This window comes from Manduca sexta, chromosome 12 (assembly GCF_014839805.1).
Source record: "Manduca sexta isolate Smith_Timp_Sample1 chromosome 12, JHU_Msex_v1.0, whole genome shotgun sequence".
NCBI classification, from domain to species: domain Eukaryota; kingdom Metazoa; phylum Arthropoda; class Insecta; order Lepidoptera; family Sphingidae; genus Manduca; species Manduca sexta.
Genome location: NC_051126.1, coordinates 3,139,979 through 3,165,074, shown reverse-complemented (window position 1 = coordinate 3,165,074; position 25,096 = coordinate 3,139,979). Strand labels below are relative to the sequence as shown.

Sequence of the window (25,096 nt, the reverse complement as noted above, 5' to 3'; positions counted from 1 at the left end):
TGACATAAGACAGCATAACGTTCAGAAATGAGAAACAGTCAATTACATGTCTACGTTATGTGTTGATCCGTGAATTTTAAAATATTTTTATTTTTTTCTTTCTTTTTTCTACGCCCGAGCATATTATACATACATAAACTTTAGTTATTGCGTTTCGAATTACCTATACATTATCCACAGGGACAAAAAATTACAAATTTGTAGGCATATACGTTACGGAACGTAGTTATTTGACAAACGAATGACTATGTAGTATATTACTTACTCTATGCGAATGACAATCAATGATAAATGACATAAGTTTATTTTCGATTTTATATATGATTTTTTCCTGATTATAATGAACAACGATATTTTATAATTTAATGCTACAAAGTAATTCTAATGTACATTAGAAAAATCACATTCCAATAGTTTAATAGCCATAAATTGTGTGGTGATATAAAACAATACGAGAAACTCATTGTTTTCGTGACGTGATAAGAAGTTTCTTCGCTAAGATGACTTCAATTTTGGATCAGTACGAGCAAGCATCGCAGTCCACGCAGCGCGTAAAAACTCCCGCTGAACCCATGATATCGTCTGGATACATCAATATGCAGTTAGATGACAATGTACCCATGTTTTCTAAACAGAAAATGAAGTTGAGTCCGACGGATTTGATAACTCATGCGGCGGTCTCCAGCGATAATCTGGTACTTGCCATGGCCAACGGCAGACTCTTCAGACTTGACCTGAAGGCTCCAGACTGTGAAACTGGTAAGTTGTCTTTCTATTATTTATCTAAGTGTTTAAAACCCTTTTTTGTTTAATAATGTTTCACTTGGCTAGTAAAATAAAGAGTTTTAAAACATTCATGCATAGGAATTGATAGAAAATGGAAGAGCCTTTATTATGAATGTTTTTAGTGATATTGTTTATTCAAATAGATTATATCATTACAATGATACAATAAATACATTTTGTTTTAATTTATTATTTCAATTCATCCAAAATCATGTTTCATCTTAAATTTTTTGTTTTGGATACCACAAAAAAAGTGTATTTAATTATTTCTTTGTATTAATTGCTATTTGTGTACTAAAGATTAATACTTTTTGGATATCATATTTTATAACAGATAAAAAAAAACAATGATAAAACTATTCTTTTATGCAATTCTTATATTTGCAATGTTATAGTATCCATTGCACTAATGTATGATTAAAAATACATGTTCAATAAAATTGTGATAGATCTATTAGTGCAGTTAAATATTTAAACTGTATATGCACGCAGTCAAATATTTTTAGGCAAATAATAAAAATGACAATATAGACACACTATTATGTAGTAGTGTGACATGCAGTTTATAATATCCCATTTTATTGTTTGATACATAACACAAATGGTAAAGACAAATTTTGGGAAGGTCCCAGGAAATCTGTGAGGTTCAGAGGCTGGTTAACATGACTGTAAGATAAAGAGAATAAATAATATATGTCTTAGATGTAACTCTATTTCGCTCTGAAGCATGGGCTACACCAAGATTAGTTTTAGGGAGGTGCATCTGCACATATGCACTATACTACATAATATCTTTAAGTTTTTTTTTTAAATTCTAATCGCACAGGCATTATCATAAAAACCCTTTAAGGGTGCTAGGTCCCATTGTTGCGAATGTATTCAGTGACTTATATATTTTGTGATTTATTTCTGGGTAGGGGGGTTGCACATGCACCTACTTGCACCCTCCTCCTGGCGCCCATGCTCTGAAGATATCAGCTGAGATGTAGTCAAGTTAACATCAACAATTTAAAAACGTTACTATTTAATAATCAGATTTCAATAACATCCCAAATAATATCAAAGTCTCCTAAAACCTAAGATTTGTTTGTTACACACCACCAAATCAACTAAAAACTGGCACTAAATGATAACTTAAGGTTTGTTTATTGAATGGTTAAATCAATACCATAAACTTTTACTTAAAATCATACTCAAAGTCAAGACTATTTTATGAATACGGCCCTTGATGTTCCAGGGTTGCCTTGGTTCCCAATTCTATATATTTACACTAACCACTGCATTGCTGTATGGCCAAAAATCCAACTAAAATAAATATGCTGGCAGTGATGCCAGCACTGATCTTCCGTTGGGCCGTTTGTTGTTGATATCACGGAGACAAAAAGTATTTTCAATAAAAGAAATAAAATAGAAAGCATTCTATCCGGAGACTCTGTTTGTATCCTGACTCACCCTTATTGATTGCAGTACTTAGATTTTATTGCTTAGGTACTAGACATTCGGCAAACATTTTGGCTGTCTGCCAAATCTTCCTTGTCTCGGTAGATAAGTAATGTGCCATAAAAATGGCTTTACATACTTCTGTTGTTGTGATTCACAGTCAGATTTCATGTTTTTAATGGACTGATAATACCTAACATTTCTAGGACTTGTTTTAATCATGATAGATCTTATTTAACAAGATTTGTATCGGAATATATTTAATGGTATTATGTTAAGGAATAAATAAATGTAAACAATTATACTATATACCCAATAGTCAATTAATTATTGGTTTGGTTTGTGAGGTACTTTCAGTCCTGTAAGATTCAAATATATAATGTTTATCTACATGCATTTAAACTTGTCACTTTAATTAGGTATAGTCATTAAGGCAATAAGTATATTGTATGCAATTGCTTTATCTTATTTTTGTTTCAGAAATCCACTACACAAAGTTCGTGCAAGCGAATTCGAAGCTCACTGGATTATTCTTGGATCCCCTAGGGTACCACCTCCTCATGGCTTTCGCAGCGAAGACCAAGGACGGTTACCCTGAACTGGTGTACCTACATCAGAAGAGTATGAAATTGAAATCTGTCAGTAAATCTCGGAGTTACGAGGTGACGGAAGTAGGGTGGAACAGCGAGAACACATCTTCGACTACTACTGGGCCTATACTGCTAGGCACCTCTCAAGGTCATATCCTGGAGACAGAGCTGGAAGCCAACAGCGATAGAATGTTCACAGCTAGTGAACAGTATTGGAAACAGGTATATTTTAGTTCTACTTCGAATGGGATAGATGGAGTTACTAATTCTGAAATACCTTCGATTAGACTAATTAAAGAAATTAAAAGGGAGTTGGGAGGTGTTTTACTAATTACTATGTATTTCAATATATTTGATAGGTGACTATTTCTTTATAACTCTTTACTTTTTACTTGGTTATACTTACATATTCTCGGGTATTGATTGTCTGTGTAAACTCTAAACTTTAACTCAAAAATTACCGAACAGATTTCGATGCAACGTGGTATGGACATAGTTCGAGAGGAAGGACATAGGCTACTATTATCCCAAAAAAGCTCTTACGCGGGCGAAACCACGAGCAAAAGCTAGTTCATAATATATTATATCAAAATTTCAATTCCGAATATTAATTTATTATAGAGTAACATAGTCGTCCTATTTCTTTGTATGTAACTTAAAAGTAATTTTCGTTAATTTCTGTCGCAAGCTGCCCAGCTATCTGCCACTGTACGGGACGAGAGAGATTGACGGATTGGTAAATAACGAGTGTCTCATTACCTTTGCATGTTGGGTTTATTTATTTTTTTATTGCACTTTTCTCGTGACTGTAGTCTAGATTTTGATTTACTCTGGTATAATACTTTTTTATAAACGTTGTTATTCAGTGATTAATCTAATCAGCATTGGAATATGGTCAATATTGCGATCGTTTCTCTGCCTATGATGTAGTAAAATGTGGGAGCACTAGTTCGCAAGTAACCCTGAAGGGCTGTAGGCGCGGTATTATAAAAATATTATAAATGAAAATACTTTTAACTACTGTTTCGTCTATACTGGTATAAATGAGAGGACAATCGTCACCAAATCTGATTAGTTTAAACACTGTTTGATAACGTTTGTTGGTAACGGTGTAATTTGGCTTACATTTTTATTGAATAATGGGGAATTCTCATACACAATATTTATCATGGACAATATCCGGCATTCGCACTTATAAGCTATTGTTGCGACAATACTTAATCTACTTTACAACAAAGCTTGCTATTACAATTTCGACTTTAGCATCCAACACTTATAGTAGGTACTGTAAAGAAAATTGCATGTCCATCACAAAAAAAAGTTTGTAGCAAACCAAGTATCTCTTTCTAAAGGTGATACACTGCCGAATACTGTATCGTATTTATGTATAATATATCAATCCTGTATTATATAATGTCCCACTGCTGGTCACGGGCCTCCTCTTCTGCAGAGAGGCATTAGGCTTTAGTCCACCACGCTGACCTTGTACGGATTGGTAAACTTCACACTCCCTCAAATTTGTCAGGCTTGCAGGTTTCCTCACGATGTTTACCTTCACCGTTGAATCAAGTGATAATTCACAAAAAATACACAAATAATTTTAGAAACGTCAGAGGTGGGTGTACTTGGGATTTGAACCTGCGTACACTCGTCTCGGCAGACTGTTCCACACTCACCTAGGCTATTGCCGCTTTTCTGCTTTATGTATAATATTTATTATTTTTCCTGCATTTCCAGATATTCGACATCGGTAAAGGCCAAGACACGCCAATCACAGGGATACAGTTCCACAGAGTGGGAAGCACATCCAAATACTTCATATTTGTTACCACACCCACCCGTTTATACCAGTTTATAGGTCACGCTATAGTGACTGATGATAAGCCGTCGCTACAATCCGTCTTCTACGCGTACCTGACCATCCCGGAGACGGGCTTCCAAGAGATCCCCTCGACCCTGAAGTACTCCAAGTTGCAGTTCTTCTTCGACACCAATAACAAGCCGAAGACGTTTGCTTGGTTGACGGAGCCCGGTATATTTTATGGGCAGGTTAGTTTTTAATTTTAAGTACATGTGGAAAATAAATAAAACATTAACATCTCAAATTGAATGAATTATCCAAACGCCTCCATACATTTTTTGGGCTTAGTTCAAATCTTCTTTATTTAGAAAAACTTTTTACGACTTTTTACTTTCAACAGTATTTACAATCTTCTCCTCTCTGTACGTACACGCATCACACAAAAATTAATGCATGGAAATGAATTAAATTTTCACCCATATACTGCTAGAGGTCTAACTTAACATATAGGCTCCATTTTAATCCGGGAAAATGTAAATCGGGGCTTTTAGCCCGGAAAACTTTTACAAACTGGCGGAACTGTGATCAAAAGTTAGTAGACAATATTTTCGTAATAACTTACGACAATCATAAAATCGTAACATTTATGACTATTTTATTTAGATATTCAGTCTATCCAACGGTAACTAATGGTTGAAATTAAACCGTCAATTTCAGTTGGATCCAACTTCGCAACAAAATTCCAACTCCCTAGTGACTCAAGGCTCCCTCATCAACTATCCCTCAGGACCCGATGGTAAGGAGAGCGCGCCACTGTCTTTTGTCCTTACAGAGTTCCACGCAGTACTCATGTACTCCGACAGAGTCAAAGTGGTCTCTCTCCTAAACCAAGAGTTGGTTCACGAAGACATCTTCCCCGAAGTGCACGGGAAATTGAAAACGATAATCAGGGACGTCATAAAGAGAACGATATGGGTCTTCACCGACAAGACTGTGTACCGATACAAAGTTATAAGAGAAGAGCGGAATCTCTGGCGCATATACTCCGATAAAGAGGAATTCGATCTCGCCAAACAGTACTGCCAGAATAATCCTGCATTTCTGGACATGATCAATGTAAAACAAGCTGAACTATTGTTCTCCAAAGGCGAATATAAAAGTAGTGCCGAAGTGTTCGCGGAAACACAAAGGAGCTTCGAAACTATATGTCTAAAGTTCTTAGAGTGTGATCAAATTGACGCCCTGAAGGTGTACTTAACAAAAAGACTCCAATCACTCACCAGTGAAGACAAAACCTTAATATCCATGATAGTTATTTGGATGACGGAGCTGTATTTATCTCAGCTGGGGCTGCTGCGCCGCACCGGCAAAGAAAACAGCGTGGAGTACAAAGTAATACAGACTGATTTGGAACAGTTCCTCGCCCAGCCGAAGGTGGCGGATTGCATGCAGCACGTGAAGTCAGTCATATACGATCTGATGTCGTCGCACGGAGACAAACAGAATCTTTTAAAACTGACGATCATGAACGAAGACCACGAGAACGTTGTGGCGCAGTACATATACAGGAAGAATTATCTGGGCGCGATCAACACTTTACAGTCGTTGAAGAAGCCAGAATTGTTCTACCAGTTCGCGCCAGTTCTGATGGAGGAGTCGCCGAAGCATTTCGTGAACGCACTGATATCGCAGGGCGCGAGGTTGAATCCAGCGAAGCTATTACCGGCGTTCCTGTCATGTCAGAATGATGCGACGCACGTGTCAGAAGTCACGCGGTACTTGGAGTTCATGCTGCAGCACTTTAACGTGAAGAACATGGCGATTCATAACTACCTGCTGACGTTATACGCGGAGCACGATCATTTGGCTCTGATGAGGTATCTGGCGCGCGAGGGACAAAATATATCGCTCGTCAATTTTGATGTTCACTACGCTTTAAGGTGGGTTGTATTTTAAAACTACCTCTTTCGTTCTGTAATTGAAATATTTATTTTAATTACAATCTAATATTTATAAAACGTTTCATCATATTAATTATCTCTCTCGTCAGACGACACTCTATCTAGATCCTACTCCAGTTGTAATCAGGTGCAGAGGCCTCATTTTGGAGGGCCCGTCTAAAAAATCAATTCTGACTCTAATTTCTTGGTGAAAATTAGATCTATAACTCGATGGAACTTTTCCACAACTAGTTAATCTTACCATTGTCCTGTTCAAGACTATGCCGCGAGAAGAACTTGTCGGAGGCGTGCGTGAATCTGTCGGCTTTGTTGGGCCTGTGGGAGTCCGCGGTGGAGTTGGCGCTGCAGGTGGACGTGGCGCTGGCCAAGAGCGTCGCCAACATGCCCGAAGACGACGAGATGCAGAAACAGTTGTGGCTCAATATTGGTGTGTTCTTGTATTTGCTCCTAGTATTGATGTAGATCAGAGGTTTCTAAACTTTGTTTTCTCATAGAACACTTTCAAAATGTTGCTGGTTCAGGTGGACCCTTTACAGCTAAATTTCTACCATATTCTCTGGAATATGCAAGATTTTACATGTAACAGTCGCTGATCTTCTAAAAATATTATCTGCCTGCATTGTTAGGTGAAGTCAAGACTACATTTTAGTTCTTTACTATTAAAACCAGATAAATTTTCGTAGATTTACGAATTGCGAAGCCCCATTTTTTGGTCACGCCAACGTAGATACCCGTCGAGTCTCCCCTGGACCACTTAGACAATGAATGATGTAGATTGATGTCGAACATTTTATCCATTGCAAGGATGTGCCCATAGGATGGAGCACGATCTCACAAAACGACTAAACCGACGATTGATTAATGGTGAATGGTCGTGTAATGCGATTTCAATCGGGAGTACTGTAATATTACTGTTAATAACTTGTTAATTATGAGTTATAAATTGCTAAACACCAATAGAAATTATCGCTATTGTTACTCATATACAATGTCTCTCCCAGATGAGACACTCTATAGCAATAACCAGTCACGGAAGTTTAATAGGCAACATCAACATCAAAATCACGCACGTTTTGTTATCAGCCGAGCACGTGATAACAAAGAACCAGGATCTGAAGGAAGCCATGAGGTTCCTGGAGGAATGTCCACACATCAAGATCGAGGACATTCTACCGTTCTTCAGCGATGTGGTTACCATCGATCATTTCCGGGAACCTATATGCCAGTCTCTGCAGGTAAGTTTAAAAATATCTGTTGAAGTTTTATCATTTTCTCTTTTTTTATCACGGCGAAATCCGTTATCGAATTTCTGCCGGACTTGCGGGCGTAAACCGTCCTACCGACTAAAACTCCGTCATTCGCCTCTCTTTCCCGAATATCGAAGGTCAGGGGGTGTGCAACTACATGCAACGACTTTTTATCCTAAGGTATCTTGGAATTGTAAAATAAAGACTACATTTTGTGTGCAGTTCTGCTCGTACAAAACTCTTCCTGAAGTAATATGAAACCATTTATTAACTAGGATTAAAATAAGTCTATTGTGGGCTCTTGCCTATAAAATCTTATGTAGCAAATCATCCTGAACCGTGGCTCCTTTCCTACTTCAAAGAAGAAACAATCGCTCACTTTTGCATAACTTATATTGAGGTGGGAAATTTAATTCCTTACTTCTGGAACTAAATGCGTATATTTATAATTATTTAAACTATAATTCTATATTTCAACACCTTATTTATATCGCGTTTTTAGGAATATAATAACCAAATAGAAGAAACGAAAGCCGAAATAGAAGAAGCTACGAAGTCGGCGGAATATGTAAGTGAAATTCCTGTATCATATAAATACTATTTCCTGACGAGGTATAATCAGCAATAAATACACTATCTGAAAGCTACTCCACTAACCATCACAAGCGACGGAATCACTTTACCTTACCTATTAAAATATTTGTGGGATGTCAACCAATGATATTCAAGAAAAGATTTCCTATAGCACGCACTACCATACTTGGAATTATCCATATTCATAAATAGATTTTCCATTAGCACGCACTCGGAATTATCCCAATTGTGACGATTGCATACACTCCGTGTGAATGTGAAATACAAGCTGTCTTTTGTATTTATTGGTTTAAATACGTTATTTCTTCTAAACGTTATATCAACATAGTGATATATAAAAGTGTGTGTACGGAACACTTTTCGTTTCATTTATTAGGGTATGGCATATAGTTTTTGAATATCTGATATCGACACGTTGCAATGTTCTTTTATTCTAGAACTTCATTGCATGTTGTATAAAGTGCGGTTACGTTCAAGGAAAATATCCAGCTAGGGTTGTTTTCCCTCAGGTCCGCGCAGAGATCCATTCGTTCCGCAACCGCAGCGTGCGCGTGTGCGTGACGGCGGAGTGCTGCCTGTGTCACATCACGCTGCTGCTGCGGCCCTTCTACCTGTTCCCCTGCGGACATAACTTCCACAGCGACTGCCTCACCGGCGAGATCATGCCTATACTCAGTACGTATTCCAATAAAAGGACTGTGATAAAATAAAGTGAGGGCTTGTTATTGGCTATCAGTTAACTAGTTTAGTGTTATTTAGGTTTATATAGCTGTAAGTCTTCCATGCCTTAAATGAATAAATAATTATCCAAAACTAGACTTGTGCTATAATACTGATTGTCAATAACTTAGCCATATTTGAGTACATTAAATTTAAAAATATTCATATTTGAATAATCTATAAGCTACGAATAGTATATTCGACTTCGTTTTTAAACTTCATAGCTCCCAAATTATTGACTTTCAGTCAGTTTTCAGGTGACTTGCGTTATAAAATACTAGGTATTTCAAGGTACATTTATAATTTCTCAGGCCAGGCGCGTCGCAACCAACTAAACGAATTACAAACACAGCTGCGGTTACGGACCAACATAGAGTTGTCCACAGAGACCAGCACCGGGCTACCTTACCGTGAGGTGCTCAAGAACGAAATAGATGATATTGTTGCGAGCGAATGTATCTTCTGTGGCGAATACATGATCAACTGTATAGACAAGCCGTTCATCGCAGATGAGGATTGGGACCGGGTCATGAAGGAATGGGAGTGAATGAAACGTCTGATATCTATGGTTCATTTGTCAGCTGTGGAGAGAAAGTATTCCAATTTTGTAATTCGTTTTGTTTTTGTGTATATTAAATTTAAACAAAATGAACTATATAATAAATTAATATGGTAAATACATAGGTCATAACAATATATACATTTTTTACGACCTATTGATGACGAGCAGGTTAATTGTTAACGCTATGCCTGTCCATTGACTAAGAACTGTATGGAACTCACCATGTTAGTCATCTTCTGTTCACAGATATTACAGTGTAAAAATTCCTTATAAATACTGTGAATTGATTGTTATGTACTATGTATCATGTAATAATCTCTATTATATGGAGCGAATTTTGTTACACCTCTTGAAGTAGACGAGAAATTCCATTGGCATGTAATCTTTTTTTGTATTAAGTTCAAATATTTCTATATTTTATTGTTTATTTAATGTTTGATCAAGTTTGTTTAGATTAATCGTGTCATTTTGTGCAGTGTACTTTAAGCCTAGTGACTGAATTTCTGTTTTAGTGAATTAAGTTAAAGAGAGTATATTATTTTTATAGCAGTCATTTATTTCCTGTGATATAATCAGTGTTAAATAAGCTCACGTGTATATCAATAAAAGGATATAAAATAACAAAGTGGTGTACATAATTTATTATTTATTGACAAAATTGTGTTATCAAGTAAATGATAAACAATAAATTAAATTAAATATTAGGATCCGCGCGGATAATTTCAAACCCTATACGACAACAATCTCTTTACACATATGTTTAATATTAAAAACGTAAAATGTACAAACATAAACATTGTCAACACCAGTGTTATTTAGCACAAAGAATTAACACGATGAAGTAAGGCAGATATCTCAGGCCACGTGCGGCGAATTATGCTGTGTATCTACATGACATTTCACTAAGGCAAACTATGATTATTGACTAGCACCAGCGTCGACTTCCATCACTTGCGAATCCCTCTTATCACCTTTGTCGTCCACTTGCATCGCTTCCACTTTGTCCTCCTTTTGTTCCTCTGGTTTCTTATCAGTTTGTTCTACGTTTTCTTCCTTATTACTATCCTTAGGGGCACTTGCCTTATCTTTACTCTTGTCTCTCTTCTTTCCTTTTACTTTTTTGGGACTGGCTTTTTTATCTTTCTCGTCTGGTTTCTGTTCTTCTAATTTCGATTCAGTGTTCTCCTCCGGAGGTTTGCTCTCGTCGGGTCGTGTGTCAGCCGCTTGGGGTTGTGACACTTCTTTGTTTTCTGCAGGTGCAGCTTCTTTGTCGCTAGGTTGTGCTGCCTCCGCCTTATCATCTTGTGGCTTCGGCTCTTCTTTCTTTTCCTCGTGTGCAGGCATAGCAGGCGCTGGGGTCTTCTCTTTCTCTGATTGAACCTCAACCTCAGGCGCTTTTTCTTCTTTGGTGGTTTCTTTCATTTCTACTTCACCGTTTTCAGTCACTGGTTCGGGTGCCGCGGGCTGTTCAGATAATTTATCCACGTTTTCTTTCATTTCCACGTCTTGGGTTAGAGGCTGTTCTTGAGGTTGGGGTTCTGGTTCCGGTTGGGCCTGCGCTTGCCCCTGTGCCGGCGCAGCGTTTTGGCTATCTGCTTTGGCTTCTAAGACCGCAATACATTTTTGGATACATTTTATTGCCTCTTTGCGCGCCTGTCGAATATTTTCTTTGCCGTCTGTTTCAATATTATCTAATTTGATGAGATTTCTTGTGAGCATCTCGTCCAAAAATAAATATTTCTTGTCTTTTTTGGAACCGGTGAAGTTTTCCACTTCGGTCATGAGATTTAATACATCGGTTTGAATACTGAGAATCAGCGTGATTGGGTCATTCGAGGACGGTGCTTGTGGTTTGGTTTGTGGCGGAGTTTGTTCCCGCTGTGGAGGTTGTTGGGGAGGTGCGTGTTGTTGTGGGTGGTGTTGCTGCGGATGGTGTTGCGCATGTTGTTGCGGATGTTGTTGCGGGTGATGTTGCGCATGTTGCTGCTGTTGCTGGTGTGGCGGTGGTTGTTGATGTTGCTGTGGTGATTTCTGCGCTCTGGACGGAGGCTCAGTCTTTTGAGCAGGCTGATCATGATGCACTGGCACCTTTATGTAATGCTCTTCGGGGTGCATTTGAGGCTTTGGTGATTGAGATCGCTGCGGCGAAGCACCCCTAGCAAAAGCTGTCTGGGGATATACTTTCTGTTGTACGAATGGTTGAGGACCCTGTCTAAAGTTTTTGTTAAATGGTGTGCTGAAAGCCCGCGAGAAGTTAGGTGGCGGGTGGAAGCTGCCAGGGCCGTCATCCGCGAAATACTGATCCCTATCGATGTGAGGCTGCTGCGGCGGGGGCACATACGTGGGCTTCGTGTCGCCGAAGTGAGTGCCATGGTCAACAGTTTTATTAATCAGGGGCTGGTCCCTCCCCTCCACAAATATTGGTATGTGTCTAACATTGGACTGTTCCGCATGCGGAGGTTGGTGCGCTTGCTCCTGATGGTTCTGGCCGCTCATTTTGTTCTGATTGGGAGTATCTGGGGGTGCTGACATAGACCTTTGTGTCCGATCGTCGGCATCGACCAGGCTCGGGTCGGCCGCGCTCTTCTGTCCGAGGTCTACTGTGTTCCTGAGGCCGTACTGTGGAATGGAGGTCTGCTGATCCTGTTCTGTGGGCTCGGCGCCCTGTTCAGTCTGTGTGGCGGTCGTCTGTTGCTGCGGTGGTGACTGCGACTGCTGTGTGTGTTGTGTGTGCTGTGGCTCGTCGCGGGAACCGAACCTGCGGTTCCAATGTGACGGGAAGTGCTCTCTGAACTCTGGGGGTATGTCGTCGAAGGGGAATCTGTCGAAGCCGCCGAAACTGTCGCCGAAATCTGCAACCACGAAACGTTTTGTTATAACACCTGCAAACATGAATCTCAGTTCAGTGATTGCAGTATTCATGGATATTGATATTGCTATTATATTTCTTTTAAAAAATTCATGGATCGAGGGACGAAATGTATCAAAAAATATGTGGTACTAATGATTCTTATATGAAAGTAGCATTCTTACTACCTAGTTTGAAGAGCCAAAAATTTACAAATTTTTACACATACTAGTACTTTTAAAACTCAAATACCGATTTCGAGAACATAGGCATAATAATATTTCACACCTTTAAAAAAGTGAAACAAATATTGTTAAGTAGAGTTCTACTCCGAGAATCAAACCCTAACACCTATGTTAGTAGTATTATACTAACCGTCAGTGGCGTCGTGGCTGGAGGGGCGGCGCTTCCTAGCCCAAGTGGCGGGGCGCTGCCTCAGCCGCGCCGCGATGTCGGGGTGCCGCGCCGCTAGCTCGCTCCACGCGCCCGAGCCCTCCTCCTCCTCAAACGGGAATCCTCGCTGCAACAAACAGTCACACGTCAGCTAAACCCATCTTTGATATAAGAGCACACTTATAGTAAGTAGTGAAGAGAGGTTCACGAATTTCGACTTCCTACATGTCCATATCTCTTTAAGTAAAGAAATTTTAAGACTACCTCAAAGGTTTTAGAATTTTCATATTATGTTGCCGCCGTAACGATAAAACGACACGCTAAAGTAATACGATTGCAATAGTAATAAAAGTTAAAGAACATTTCCAAAATATGCTTCGTCCTTACTCATTGTCCCTACGAAACTAGTTAAAGTGCTGTAATACATAAACAGCTTGTGAAATAATTTACACTCTGAAAACAGTATAACAACAATCAATAACTCCAATAAAATAAAGTGTTTTACTGACAGATTTATTCAAGATATAACATTGTGTTATCAACTAAAAGCCCGCATTCAAGTCAAAAGACCTCAATGTTGTACTCGACCGATCCGGTTTCGTCGTCGCCTCAGCTCAATAAAACTGTCCTTATAACAAACAACAACAATTTTGTGCGTGTACATGACAATTTGCGATAACCACGTCCCCGCGACAGATATAAATAAACATAAACCGCGTCAATACAGGAAGCACTCGATTATATCTCCGATTTCGTAAAGCACCCGGACGATAAAGAAAAAAAATTCAATATGTGACAGGTGAAGCCGAAATACTCTGCGAGATCTCGTCATCTCACGTCTCGTTCTTACGTGTGGCTCGCAACTACATCAGGTCGGGAGCAAACGTGTTGCGCGCCTCGCCACCAACGCCATATAAGGCAAGGACGGCCGAGGAAGTGACCTTTGCCGCGATACTTTCGCATATTGTCAATGTGTATAATCGTGCGACTGCGCAAAGTTATCTCTAGTCGCCAAGAATATAACCGTTTATCTCCTTTACACACTAGTCATTATATGAATGGTGTATGGGACAAGTTTCATTCGAATGGCCAGTAATGACCCAGGTGAATGATATTGCCATGTATAATATGACACAATTTTGCCATATGAATGTTAAAAGGGGTGAAATTATTCTCTTTCGACACAGTAATTTATAAATTACGCATAATTACGCCTTATTGCAGTGTTATTATTTCATCGTCGAAGATCGGATAATTATGTAGGTAAATTACATTAAATTAATCTTATATGTGGCAGAGCAGCGGTGTAACTTGTTTAGCAGCATGAATGGGCCGGCTCGACCGAGGTGACACTACTGCCTGCAGAAAACCGATATACATTGCGACGTGAGGTCGCAGCCTTCTTGTAGGCTTTCGTATGACAGACGAGATTGCCTGCGACTCTAAATAAATAACTTTTTAAACGTCTAAGCCTCCTTAAAAAAATAATCAACCCAAGTTCTCCTGGGATTGTAGGCATAGCCGATAACATATTCGCTATTTGCACCATTACCAGTCTCGCACTATATTTTTTTTGTTATTTATAGGTGCCAACTGCCAAATAAGTCCTGAAAACTCTCATAAAATGTACTTTTGTCCAATATATAATTTTCTATAGAATAAGATTTTCATGCACGTAGATGTTCTAGAACAATCTACCCACGCGGCATGACTAGCCAGGTGAGGTGTAGTGAACGTAAACGTTGAATAGAAGGCAAATCATAAGGCGTCAATGCGTAGGCGAAATTTCATATTTCTTCATGTCTACGAGACTGCTAGCAGTGCGTTCAACCTTCGAAAAAAATATTCGTGGGAAGATTTCCATTCAAGAATATACTCAATCGATCGATCAATGCCATTAGGAAATGTAATATGATATTCGTAATTTCTAGAAATAAAAGGAAATCAAGCGATAAGGTCAGCACGGAAATTAATATACGAACTCCTTTCCTTTCCTATACGAACTGACTAAAATATATTCCAAATTTATGTTTTCATAATGTCTAACTGCCACGCGATATAAAAATTGCTAAGAGATTACTGTAACAAAAATATTTATTTAGAATTGGCACAGTAAAAATGTGTAGCGAAAAAATATTATGCATCACTACACCTGATAACAATTAATAATTCCAAAATAAGTTTCACTTGTCGAAAAGAGGATTTCACAGACGATGCCAAAGCTATGATTAATCAATTTAAAATTGCAAGAAGAAGTTCAATATTGTCAAAACCTTTTAAAGGACTAATGCTTTTCAGTTTTTGAAACGATTCACGTTCCAAAAGGAATTAGATAAACATTCAAAACTATCCCGTCTTGCGAAACACTTCACAAAAACTGTCGAAGCTGTCACAAAATATAAAAAATCTAGAGTCTTAAATATAGACAGAACACGTACGCGAGGACGTAATCAAGCAATGTCAACAAGAGAGCTACAGACCATTTACAAACGCTAGCTAAACAAATTATACATAACGCTTATTGAATTAACAATTCTTATGAAACATACGACGTATAAAGACACTTGACACTTATGGCTAGTGGTTATGTCAATCTTTTATAACATTTTCGAATGTTAGCAACATTCTTAAAGTTTCGATGTGTAGTTGAATTGCAATAAGTTATAGCACTCCTCGATAACTCCTCCCACTCCTTATAGACGCCTTCATATTACTATGGTTTTTAACAATAACAAAAATAAATATCATAATATAAAATGGGGAACATATAAATACTGGTATGTATAGGTAATACTTGATATATTTGCAATCACGACAGAAATTATTTAAAGATCTTTAATATTTTACCAAACCAAAATTAATCAAAGTAAATCAAATGGTGTAAACAAAACCAAAGATAGTGACATCAGTAAAGTTTAAGTAAACAACTTAGAACAAGATATTACAGGTTTTAATAATTACGGAGAATAAACAAGTTTAATCAACAGCCTTGATGACAATCTCAAACTGAATGCAATAAACGAACGAAAGACAATGCGAAATTAATTATACCTAATACATAAATATACGCGTGGGCGCCAAATAATCACGATTTGAAACGCAGCACGAAACAAAGGTAAAGAACTTAATAAAGTAAACCAAACACCGAGACAGACAATTTATATTTTGGATAACCAAAGAACCCACAGTTACCTGGTCATAAATATGGCAACGAATGATACGAAATCAACTTTCATGGGCAAGGGGGCAGCTAATGATGATTGTACACACGATGACATCAGCGTGTAGGTCGAAAGCTGAACAAAAACCGATCGCGTTGCGTCACGCCGGTGGACAAACAACAGGGCAGCGAGCGCACGTGCCCGGTCTCGTGAGCCGCGCACACGTTACAACAGATAGCGATTATATTGTTATCGCTAGTTAAACGAGGCCTAATAACAACAGTTTTAACTATTGCATGCATACCTGAATTCAACAACGTGACAGAGATAATTTGTTTACACAGTAACACTTGTAATAAGAAATAGAGCAAAAAACATTTCGAATTCTTCCATTTGTTTATCGAAAGTTACATTTTCCCAGATTTTAATCGAATGTAATTTGAACGACATATCTGCTCAATTTGTTAAAATACCTAAGCATCACAAAAGCTTTTAATGTTTATATTACCACGATAAAACTAAATTAAATCAGGTCTACAATTTTATTATTGCCTATTTCTATTCCCTACATTTTTTACGATATTTAAAGCACCGAAATTTGATTTGGAATTTAGCCAATACAGATGTCATAGAAACTTTTCCCGTTTGCGCTAATCGTTGACAAAAAAGTAATTTACTTTTTCATCTATACACAGTATGCTGAACTATAGACTACAAATAGCAATTGCACATGAATTGTTCCATTGAGATCACGATTCACGTGCAGAGCCTCACTTTGAGAGGGATAGAGTCCACGTGATAAATGACTCGGGGCGCTGAACAATACAACCGTCATTTGTTATCGTTTAGTTGCAATATGCAGCGTTTATCCTTTTAGTAATGTTCAAAACAGATGACGCAATGCTCTATATAGGTAGATTTGCTGGTTTCAAACGTCATGTCAGTGAACATCATATACGCCAGTACGATTTTTTTGTGTTTTTAATAAGGCTTTAGTAGCTCACTCTGTCGTGCCAGAGTATTAAATCTACGGTCTTATCATAGCGAGGGAAATCCCGTAAGCTGCAGCAGGATGTACACGGATAATCCAATCTTGCAGCTGTTTCTCTCTAACCTATGCCATATGATGTAAGCCTTCTAACAGCGACAAATTGCCGACACGGATTGTTAAGCAGTATTTTAGGTATTTAATATGCAATGAATTAAACGTAGGTGGTTAATGAGGCACGCAGCAAAAGGACCTCGATACATAGTGATGCTTAATTATGTAAGATTTTACTTATGCGCAGGCGCAAGTCGTTTAAAGGCTGATTGTGAGCTGGTTCTAACTAGTAAAATAGACATTTCTATAGATGTAATAGCACGATATTTAAGGATCTGAAGCTTACGCCAAAACTCTCGTGTGTTTATTCCACATAACAAACCGTAATTATTCTGACGAAGCTATTCGCGTCGATGACGTAGGTGGAGTCAACGGCCTAAAAAATGATGCTTATGGTCCAAAGTCAGGTAAAGAGATCCGTTACTTGACTGCAAGGAGGTAACAATAATTTACAAGCAGGCAGCGTTTTGGCGAGAAATGATTTCACCGTGACCTAATGCGTTCGATATATTTCAAGTGAGATCATTTCTACGTTTTCCTTATGTCATGTAACACTGGATAAGTCGTTTTAACAATAAAATATTTGTAAATAGGAAACATGTAAAAAAATACACACTACAATAACATCTAGCATTGACATTAAGTGATAAATGATAAGTGTGAGAATTTATTGTTAAAAAATATATATTGCAAGGTACACATTTTTTACTCATTAATAAGTAAATATATAATAAATATTAACACAACGTGTTTAAGGCGATACCTCAAGGTCCATTTTCATACATTTTGTTTCGGCTTTAATCTGGGTAACTAAACAAGTATTGGCAAGTAAAGAATTTAAATTCACGTCTAGTTAGTGATTAGTTCTCGCAGTTGAAGAAAAACGTAAAAATAATTAATAATCATGGATATTTCGGCCTTTAAAATTTAATATGACGAAATTTTAAAGGCAGAAATATCCATGATTATTAATTATTTTTACATTTTTCTTTCAACTGCGAGAACTAATCACTAACTAGACGTGAATTTAAATTCTTTACTTGCCAATACTTGTTTAGTTACCCAGATTAAAGCCGAAACAAAATGTATGAAAATGGACCTTGAGGTATCGCCTTAACTGAAGTTACAAATTTGTGCGATGATATCATTTATAATATTTCCCCTTACAGTTCGTTGGATGATAACATTGTCGTGTTTACAACAATAGCCGCACTAGTAGTCTACAGCAGCGTCTAGTACTGTTAAAATAAGTAATAATGTTAATAATACCAGCATTGTATCATAAATTGCTTACTTCTGAGAACGGACCTCCCCTACTACTGAGAGGGTTTTGGTCTTTGTCCACGCTGGTTTAGATAAGGTTGGCAGACCCCACAAACTTTTAAATATTTTTTTGAAAATTTTTAGTTTCCCTCACGTTGTTTTCCTAAACTGTTAAGGCGAACAACAATTATAAGGCAATACTGTTCATGACTTCGAAGTCAAAGATGGACCTTGGGTTTTGAACTTGCTCGGCTGTCTCGGCAGATCATTCTATTCCCAAGTAGGCTATCGTGTACTTATATCTAGCATCATAAGTAACTAATATCAAGTAATATAGTGAGTACGTCTGGCAGTGACCTATGCGGTGCTATCAAGCTGACTGTAAAGTGAAGTTGCACAGTTGAGTGTGGCGTTCGACCCGACTCTACCTCCACTGCAGATGCTTTCTGCCATTGCATATGCACTGCAGTAGAAATGTTCTCTTTCTAACAACACCATTACTCATCCACATTTTAAAATTTAAGTTATGTGCAGGAGCTTTGTGCTACGTTGTTTTAGTGCTAAGCAAGAGTTGCATTACTAATAAAAAATCATGTCATAATCAGAGTTAATAAGGTACTTCACAAATCTTACGAAGATTACTCGAAGCTACATCGGAATTTATTAAAGAAAGCTGTATTAAAACCGAGAAGAAAACAAACATCTCTCGGCGCCTATTTCATGTCTCGACACTGCAATTATCGTTATCCGACGCATGTGTAGCCATAACAATTTATCTTGTTAATAAACATTAATTATTTGATTGAATATTACTCGTATCGAACACTTGACCCACATTACGGCGATGTGAATCAGCGTGTGGGCACAGACGACGCTATGTGACCGTGTAAGGCCATATAAAACGTCCGGCGTCTAATAATACCTAATAGGTTTTAGAAGGAAGTGTTATTATTAGCATATTCAAATCCGTTTGTATCATTTGCATTTGTTCGAGAATATTCATTTGTAACAATTGAAAGTTGTCAGTGGTAATAATAAAAGCACTTAAATAATTGACGATTGGAATATTAACTTGACGCAAAAAGAAAAATGAGTTTTAAGGACTTAGTCCTAGCGATGAAATAAAACTAGTATACGGACATTTTCGCGATAAGTGAGTATAATTTTTACTCTCGATGTTCTAGTGTGACGTTCTAGCCTCCACGGTCACGAGGAGAGTCTACCCCAATGTCAAAAATTCGCGTAAACATAAGAAATCATTACTCCTAGGTGTCTTAGTACACAGTCTTTCCAAGAAATATTCCCATACGTAATTAAATCTATTTGTCTGATCAATATCCTCGTTTTGGAACGTAATCATTGTCACATCAACAACACAAATCCGTCCCAATAAGCATGCAAACAACAGTCCATAAAATCGTTCCGATTACGGTTTCAATCCAGGTGCAAGTGGGCGACACGTGACGCACCAACGCTCCCCACACCAGCGTTGCAGCAAACCTTCTAAGCCGCAGGGTGACATCACCGTATCAACTTAGCTCGCGTGATGTTTGCTCACCTAGCGTCCGTGAACTTGACTCTCGGATACGTGATTTACACACTTTTTATTTTGTTGGATTTAAGGCCAATTGTAGTGATTTATTTTGGTGCTAAATATATTTACCGCCAGGTTCCATTTATCTAATATACCAAGACTGTTATTGCATTAAGAAAATCGAGGCCTAATTCACTGCTGAATAATAAAATGATTTGAATAGCGTTAGTTGCGTTGCGTATCTATCTTCTAAACATTTCATCTTTACGTCATCGTTCAAATGACGTAGGTCTACATATGCAGAACCTGCACTATATTCCTAAGTAAAATTACAGAATTTACGGTACAACATAGACCAATACTAATTCCTTTTACATTTGTGTAATTTGTGACACTCTATTAATTTTGACTAGCAGCATTCTACTTAATTCAATCCATAGAAATTGATATGCAACTGTCCATTTAGCTACTAATCCGCATTATATCCACAGCCTAGTTCCACGAAGGGTGGAGGCGTCTAACAATACTGTAAGAGCAACGAACTGAAAATTCATCACACTCCAATCAACTGCAACGGAAACCCCACAGCTGTTATTTGTTATTAGAGTTGGTATTTTAAAACGGAAGAAAGTGCGCAAGTAATTTAATATTAAAATATTTTTCGTACTGTAATGAGGTGTTTTAACAAGAAAATTACACGTTGTCACGTGAATTTCGATGTAATTACATGTAATAATAACACAATCCGTTGCAACTCGTAATTAACAAAGTGGTCGGAGCGTCTCAACAGGAACATACACGGTCACTACATTACTGATCTTGCAAAAAATCTAGAAGGATGATATTGATAATATTATCTCTGGCATAAAAATATTAAGATATCATTTTCATTGATATTCGTAACGGTGGATTAAATTCAAAAGGTTACTAGCAAAACACGTATTCAATAATAAAGGATGATTTCAGATTGCAACATAGTAAGAATGAGTTTTAGGAAACTATAAAGATTTCCAATAATGATATCGATACGAACACCGATAAAGCGAGGTTTATAGTAATCTTAAACCTATTCTAGGCTATATCCTATTTTTGATACCGAATGGAGTGTTAAATAAGGAAATATCGACGCAAAACTGATAATTCGAAGAAATGTGGAAATGTTTAAAAAGCATGACACCATTTGTGGTTATCTCAAGTTGATATCTTTAGAACATCAATAGACATATAGTGCTTTTCTAAAGCCCTGATATATAGTTTCGCTAACAAGCCTATTTGTGAGAAAACTCAACTAACATTTCAGAAATGCTCCCAGTTTCCGTACAAGCTTTATACAAATACCACCGGATGCAAGTCCTGTGCCCAACCACTATTATTAATTCTGTATTTAGAACGGCACGCACTTTACAGATAAAGCAAAACAGAAGAGGGATACCGTATCTCCGAAAGCTCTAAACGTAAGTGAACGCCGCAATCGAAATCATTTCGAGATTCGCTACGATTTCACGAGCACCAGGAACTGATTGTGATTGTTTTGAAATTGCCATTTGAATATCTCTTTATAAAGTAGACTAATCTATATGCCGTTGTTTCTCACTTTTTTATCATCTCAATTACGCAAAGGAATACGTTTGATCAAGACCTCAACCCAACCGAAGACAAATGCAATGTTATTAATGAGTTTATATTTTATAATATGAACTCATAAATAACAGTTCTGACGATGCAAACACATAAACAAACCACGGCCCAAATAAATAAAGCGATGTCTCGTTAAACACAACTGATTTGTCGTAATAACACGCGTCTATAATTGGTGTTTCGATAAAGCGCGGGCGCCGGTAATGAGTCAAACGTCGCGGCGAGCCTGGCGTCAGGCGGCTCACATCTGCCTTTATTTGTTGAATGTAAATGAAGAGTGGATGAAATTGCACATCGGTGAACTTTACTTTAGAATGTAAAGTTGGTAAAACGTTATTGTTAAGAACGAAAACATGTGATAAGAAATTGATTTAGTCAATAAATAAAAAAAAAAAGAAATTGATTTCAGCGCAACTTTTTAGATTTATTTTAAGGTAAACAGAGGAGTTTCCGAATCCAGTATTGCATCTTGATCCTGGTGCCATAAGGAAACCGACGATTTCATGTGATTAGTGAACATTTCCCTAACAATACCTTTTACTTAAACAAATCTAAAATACTTCTAGACGAAAACAAAAACCAATATCTATTGAATTAAAAGACACGTATTGTGTTAAAATGTTAATGACTGTACAAGGACCAAGGAGGTGGGTACTTAACAAGGCGATAAGACTTATGAAAACAATTGAAACAAAGGGACTTGATAATTCCCGAGGACCATTATACTTCTACCTGACAATTTATACTACTTAAAGTGTTCCATGCAATAATAACAATTGCTTAATGTGTTTTCTATTTAAAACATTGCAGTATTTAGTTGTATTACGGTACACTGCAGACTGCAATGCTGAGGTCTCGGGTTCGACCCCTGGTCGGGCTAAGTGATATTGGGTTTTCTACTCAGTATCAGCTTGGAATTTGTGCTTGATACGGCGATAGGCTTGCCCCTATCACATTATGGGTCGGAAATCACACAACGTAAAGTGGCTGCACCAGTTGCGCCTCTGCCCAACCCTTTCGGGAATAAAAGGGGTGATTGTGTGTATGCAGTGTTTAGATTTTAATATTTTTACGCAGTTCCAAATATTATAACCAACATAATTAGCATCAAAAGGCTATATATAGATCAACAGCAAAACAAATAAAAATCGTTTACTTTTACGGCATAAAAATCCTTTCCTTAAACATTTTTCATAATTTGTACGATATTTTTTTATGAACACGTGACATGAAATTAATTATTTTTGTCATCAATTTACATAATATGTATAATATGTAATATTCTTAGTAACATTTTTTATCTTACTAATAAAATGATAATTGTGGCCTAATAGAGGTAATATCAGAAATTACTGATTCAATTCTAAATATTGTTGAAATAGGAAGATATCTTGGCATAATATACTTATTATTCCGGATAACGGACCTCAAAAAAAATGATGCACGCGGAGCCGCGAGTAAAAGTTAGTATTTAATATACAACAACCAAGAGTACTGAGCCTCTACCAATTAAAAATGGTTAACTTCGACAACGTGTCAAAGTTCATTCCACCCTCAACCACAAATAATGACATCATCAAATATTTACGGATTTGTTCATTTAAAACCGGACCAATTTGTCTTTTTAACGCCCGAATACTCAAACGCTACTTAAATATTTAAGATGGCCTCACGGATTTAAGCATTCGTTATCTTTGAAATTGGTATACTGAAACGTCACTTATTTCCTAACCTTAAATTTAAGGCGACAAAGGTTTAAGGTCCGCTTATTGATTCAAACGGTATTCACAAACCCTGCTTAAAGTTTGACAGCTATTTAAGGCCGCCTTATATGGCTGTTAATTGGGATTAATTTGAGAGTGCTTGCGACTACTCTCAAATTTTTACGCTAAAATATTTATTGTTGTGTTAGTAGTTATTATATTCTCTTTCGATTTAATAAAATGTCTTTTTCTTCACTATCATCACTGTCTGAAGAAGAATATAGTGTCAATCGAAGAAATCGAGAGAAATTAGACACTTTCGAAGAGTACAGTGATGATGAATTTAAAAGAAGATTCCGACTCAGCAAGGACAGTTCTTCAATTATGTTCATTAATTCAGAAATTGTCCTAAATTATACTTTTTAATTCAGGAATTGTCATTTCAGGAATGTTCATTCATCATATTGATTTAAACTGGATATTGATCCAGCCTAGCCGGTCATAAAAAGAAATACCAGATATTGATTGCCCTTCGTTTCTTTGCCACAGGCACCTATCAAAGGGTCATCTGGGATATTTTTCATGTGTAGTAACCTACGGTACATCATGTTGTACTCATATTATGGAACTAGTTGTGCCTGTGCTTATATCATGGAACTAGTTGTGTCTCTGCCTACCCCTTCTAGGATGATTAGCTTTATTATGTGTGTATGTAACAGTTTTATGGGAAATAAATTTTATTGAAAGTCTGAACATGTCTGAATGAAGAAATAATTATTAGAGAGGCAAGAAGAAACTTTATTGTAATTATATTTTTTAATTGTAATTCTTATATATCAGAGATATAAACATTACATTACAGACATTTTGCTACACATAGTACATATATATAGATATGAGTACAATATGGTATATCATATTGTACTCATATCATGGAACTAGTTGTGCCTGCGCTCATATCATGGAACTAGTTGTGCCTCTGCCTACCCCTTCTAGGATGATTAGCTTTATTATGTGTGTATGTAACAATTTTAAGGGAAATTAATTTTATTGAAAGTCTGAACATGTCTGAATGAAGAAATAATTATTAGAGAAGCAAGAAGAAACTTTATTGTAATTATTATATTTTTTAATTGTAATTCTTATATATCAGACATATAAAATTTCATTACAGACATTTTGCTACACATAGTAGATATATATAGATGCCTGCAGAAGTCTATTTATTGAATAAATTATTGATTGATTGATTATATATATATCACACAAGAGAACCCACGGCCTCTCACTTCACAGCCGGCTACTCGCCCACAGCTCACTGCCTGTGTTTTTCACGGAAGCTGCAAATAAAACAAATATATTTTTAAAAATTATTTAACAAAAAAAAATCATTATCAGCCACATGATATCCATTGCTGAATAAAGGCCTCCCGCAAAAATTTACAGATTGAATGTCGGAAGCAGCCCGCATCGAGCAATGCCCTTTTTTCTTAATTAAGTCGAGGGGCCTCCAAATAAATCCAATACTTACTTTTTCACTATATCCAGCAGTTCTTGTTTTTCTATTTACGTATAATGTCAACCCCTTTTTTGGGGTTTGTTATTTGAAGACTCCATTGATATAATTACAAAATAGAAACTTCTGTGGTAAGACGAAATAAGAATTATGAATATTGTTAACAAAGAGAATATAATCACTACGATTTAATTGTATTTGTTTGTTGAAGAAAATTTGACAGATACAGAAGTTTTT

The 25,096-nt window shown here is 37.1% G+C and overlaps 2 protein-coding genes across 6 annotated transcripts in view; one reads left to right on the top strand and one right to left on the bottom strand.

The window, feature by feature from the left end:
- The first annotated feature begins 256 nt into the window (after positions 1-256).
- LOC115444823 (vacuolar protein sorting-associated protein 18 homolog) lies at positions 257-10,326 on the top strand. 2 transcript variants are annotated; one of them, XM_030170751.2, is made up of 10 exons: positions 257-759; positions 2,707-3,038; positions 3,505-3,552; positions 4,554-4,865; positions 5,335-6,557; positions 6,836-7,005; positions 7,662-7,813; positions 8,328-8,393; positions 8,929-9,094; positions 9,451-10,326. In XM_030170751.2, exons 1-10 carry the CDS (start codon positions 501-503, stop codon positions 9,684-9,686), a joined length of 2,964 nt encoding a protein of 987 aa, XP_030026611.1. In that variant the 5' UTR covers positions 257-500; the 3' UTR covers positions 9,687-10,326. The 2 variants fall into 2 exon arrangements, with proteins under 2 accessions (XP_030026611.1, XP_030026612.1); XM_030170752.2 differs by lacking the exon at positions 3,505-3,552 and having other exon boundaries at positions 258-759.
- Positions 10,327-10,332: 6 nt separating this feature from the next.
- LOC115444824 (BAG domain-containing protein Samui) overlaps positions 10,333-25,096 on the bottom strand; it is a 46,603-nt gene continuing 31,839 nt past the window's right edge. For all 4 annotated transcript variants that reach the window (XM_030170754.2, XM_030170758.2, XM_030170756.2 and 1 more), the window contains exons 2-3: positions 12,925-13,069; positions 10,333-12,553 (exon numbers count right to left, since the gene is read on the bottom strand). In XM_030170754.2, the coding sequence (XP_030026614.1) occupies positions 10,620-12,553; positions 12,925-13,069 (2,079 nt within the window). In that variant the 3' untranslated portion in view covers positions 10,333-10,619. The remainder of the gene's footprint in view (positions 12,554-12,924; positions 13,070-25,096) is intronic.

What these genes read in the sequence shown, in the direction of transcription:
- LOC115444823 (XM_030170751.2), top strand. Translation starts at nt 501, where the DNA reads ATGACTTCAATTTTGGATCAGTACGAGCAAGCATCGCAGTCCACGCAG. An exon ending in ACAGTTGTGGCTCAATATTG is followed by an intron (nt 7,006 to 7,661) that starts GTGTGTTCTTGT and finishes TTTTGTTATCAG; the next exon opens with CCGAGCACGTGATAACAAAG. An exon ending in CTACGAAGTCGGCGGAATAT is followed by an intron (nt 8,394 to 8,928) that starts GTAAGTGAAATT and finishes GTTTTCCCTCAG; the next exon opens with GTCCGCGCAGAGATCCATTC.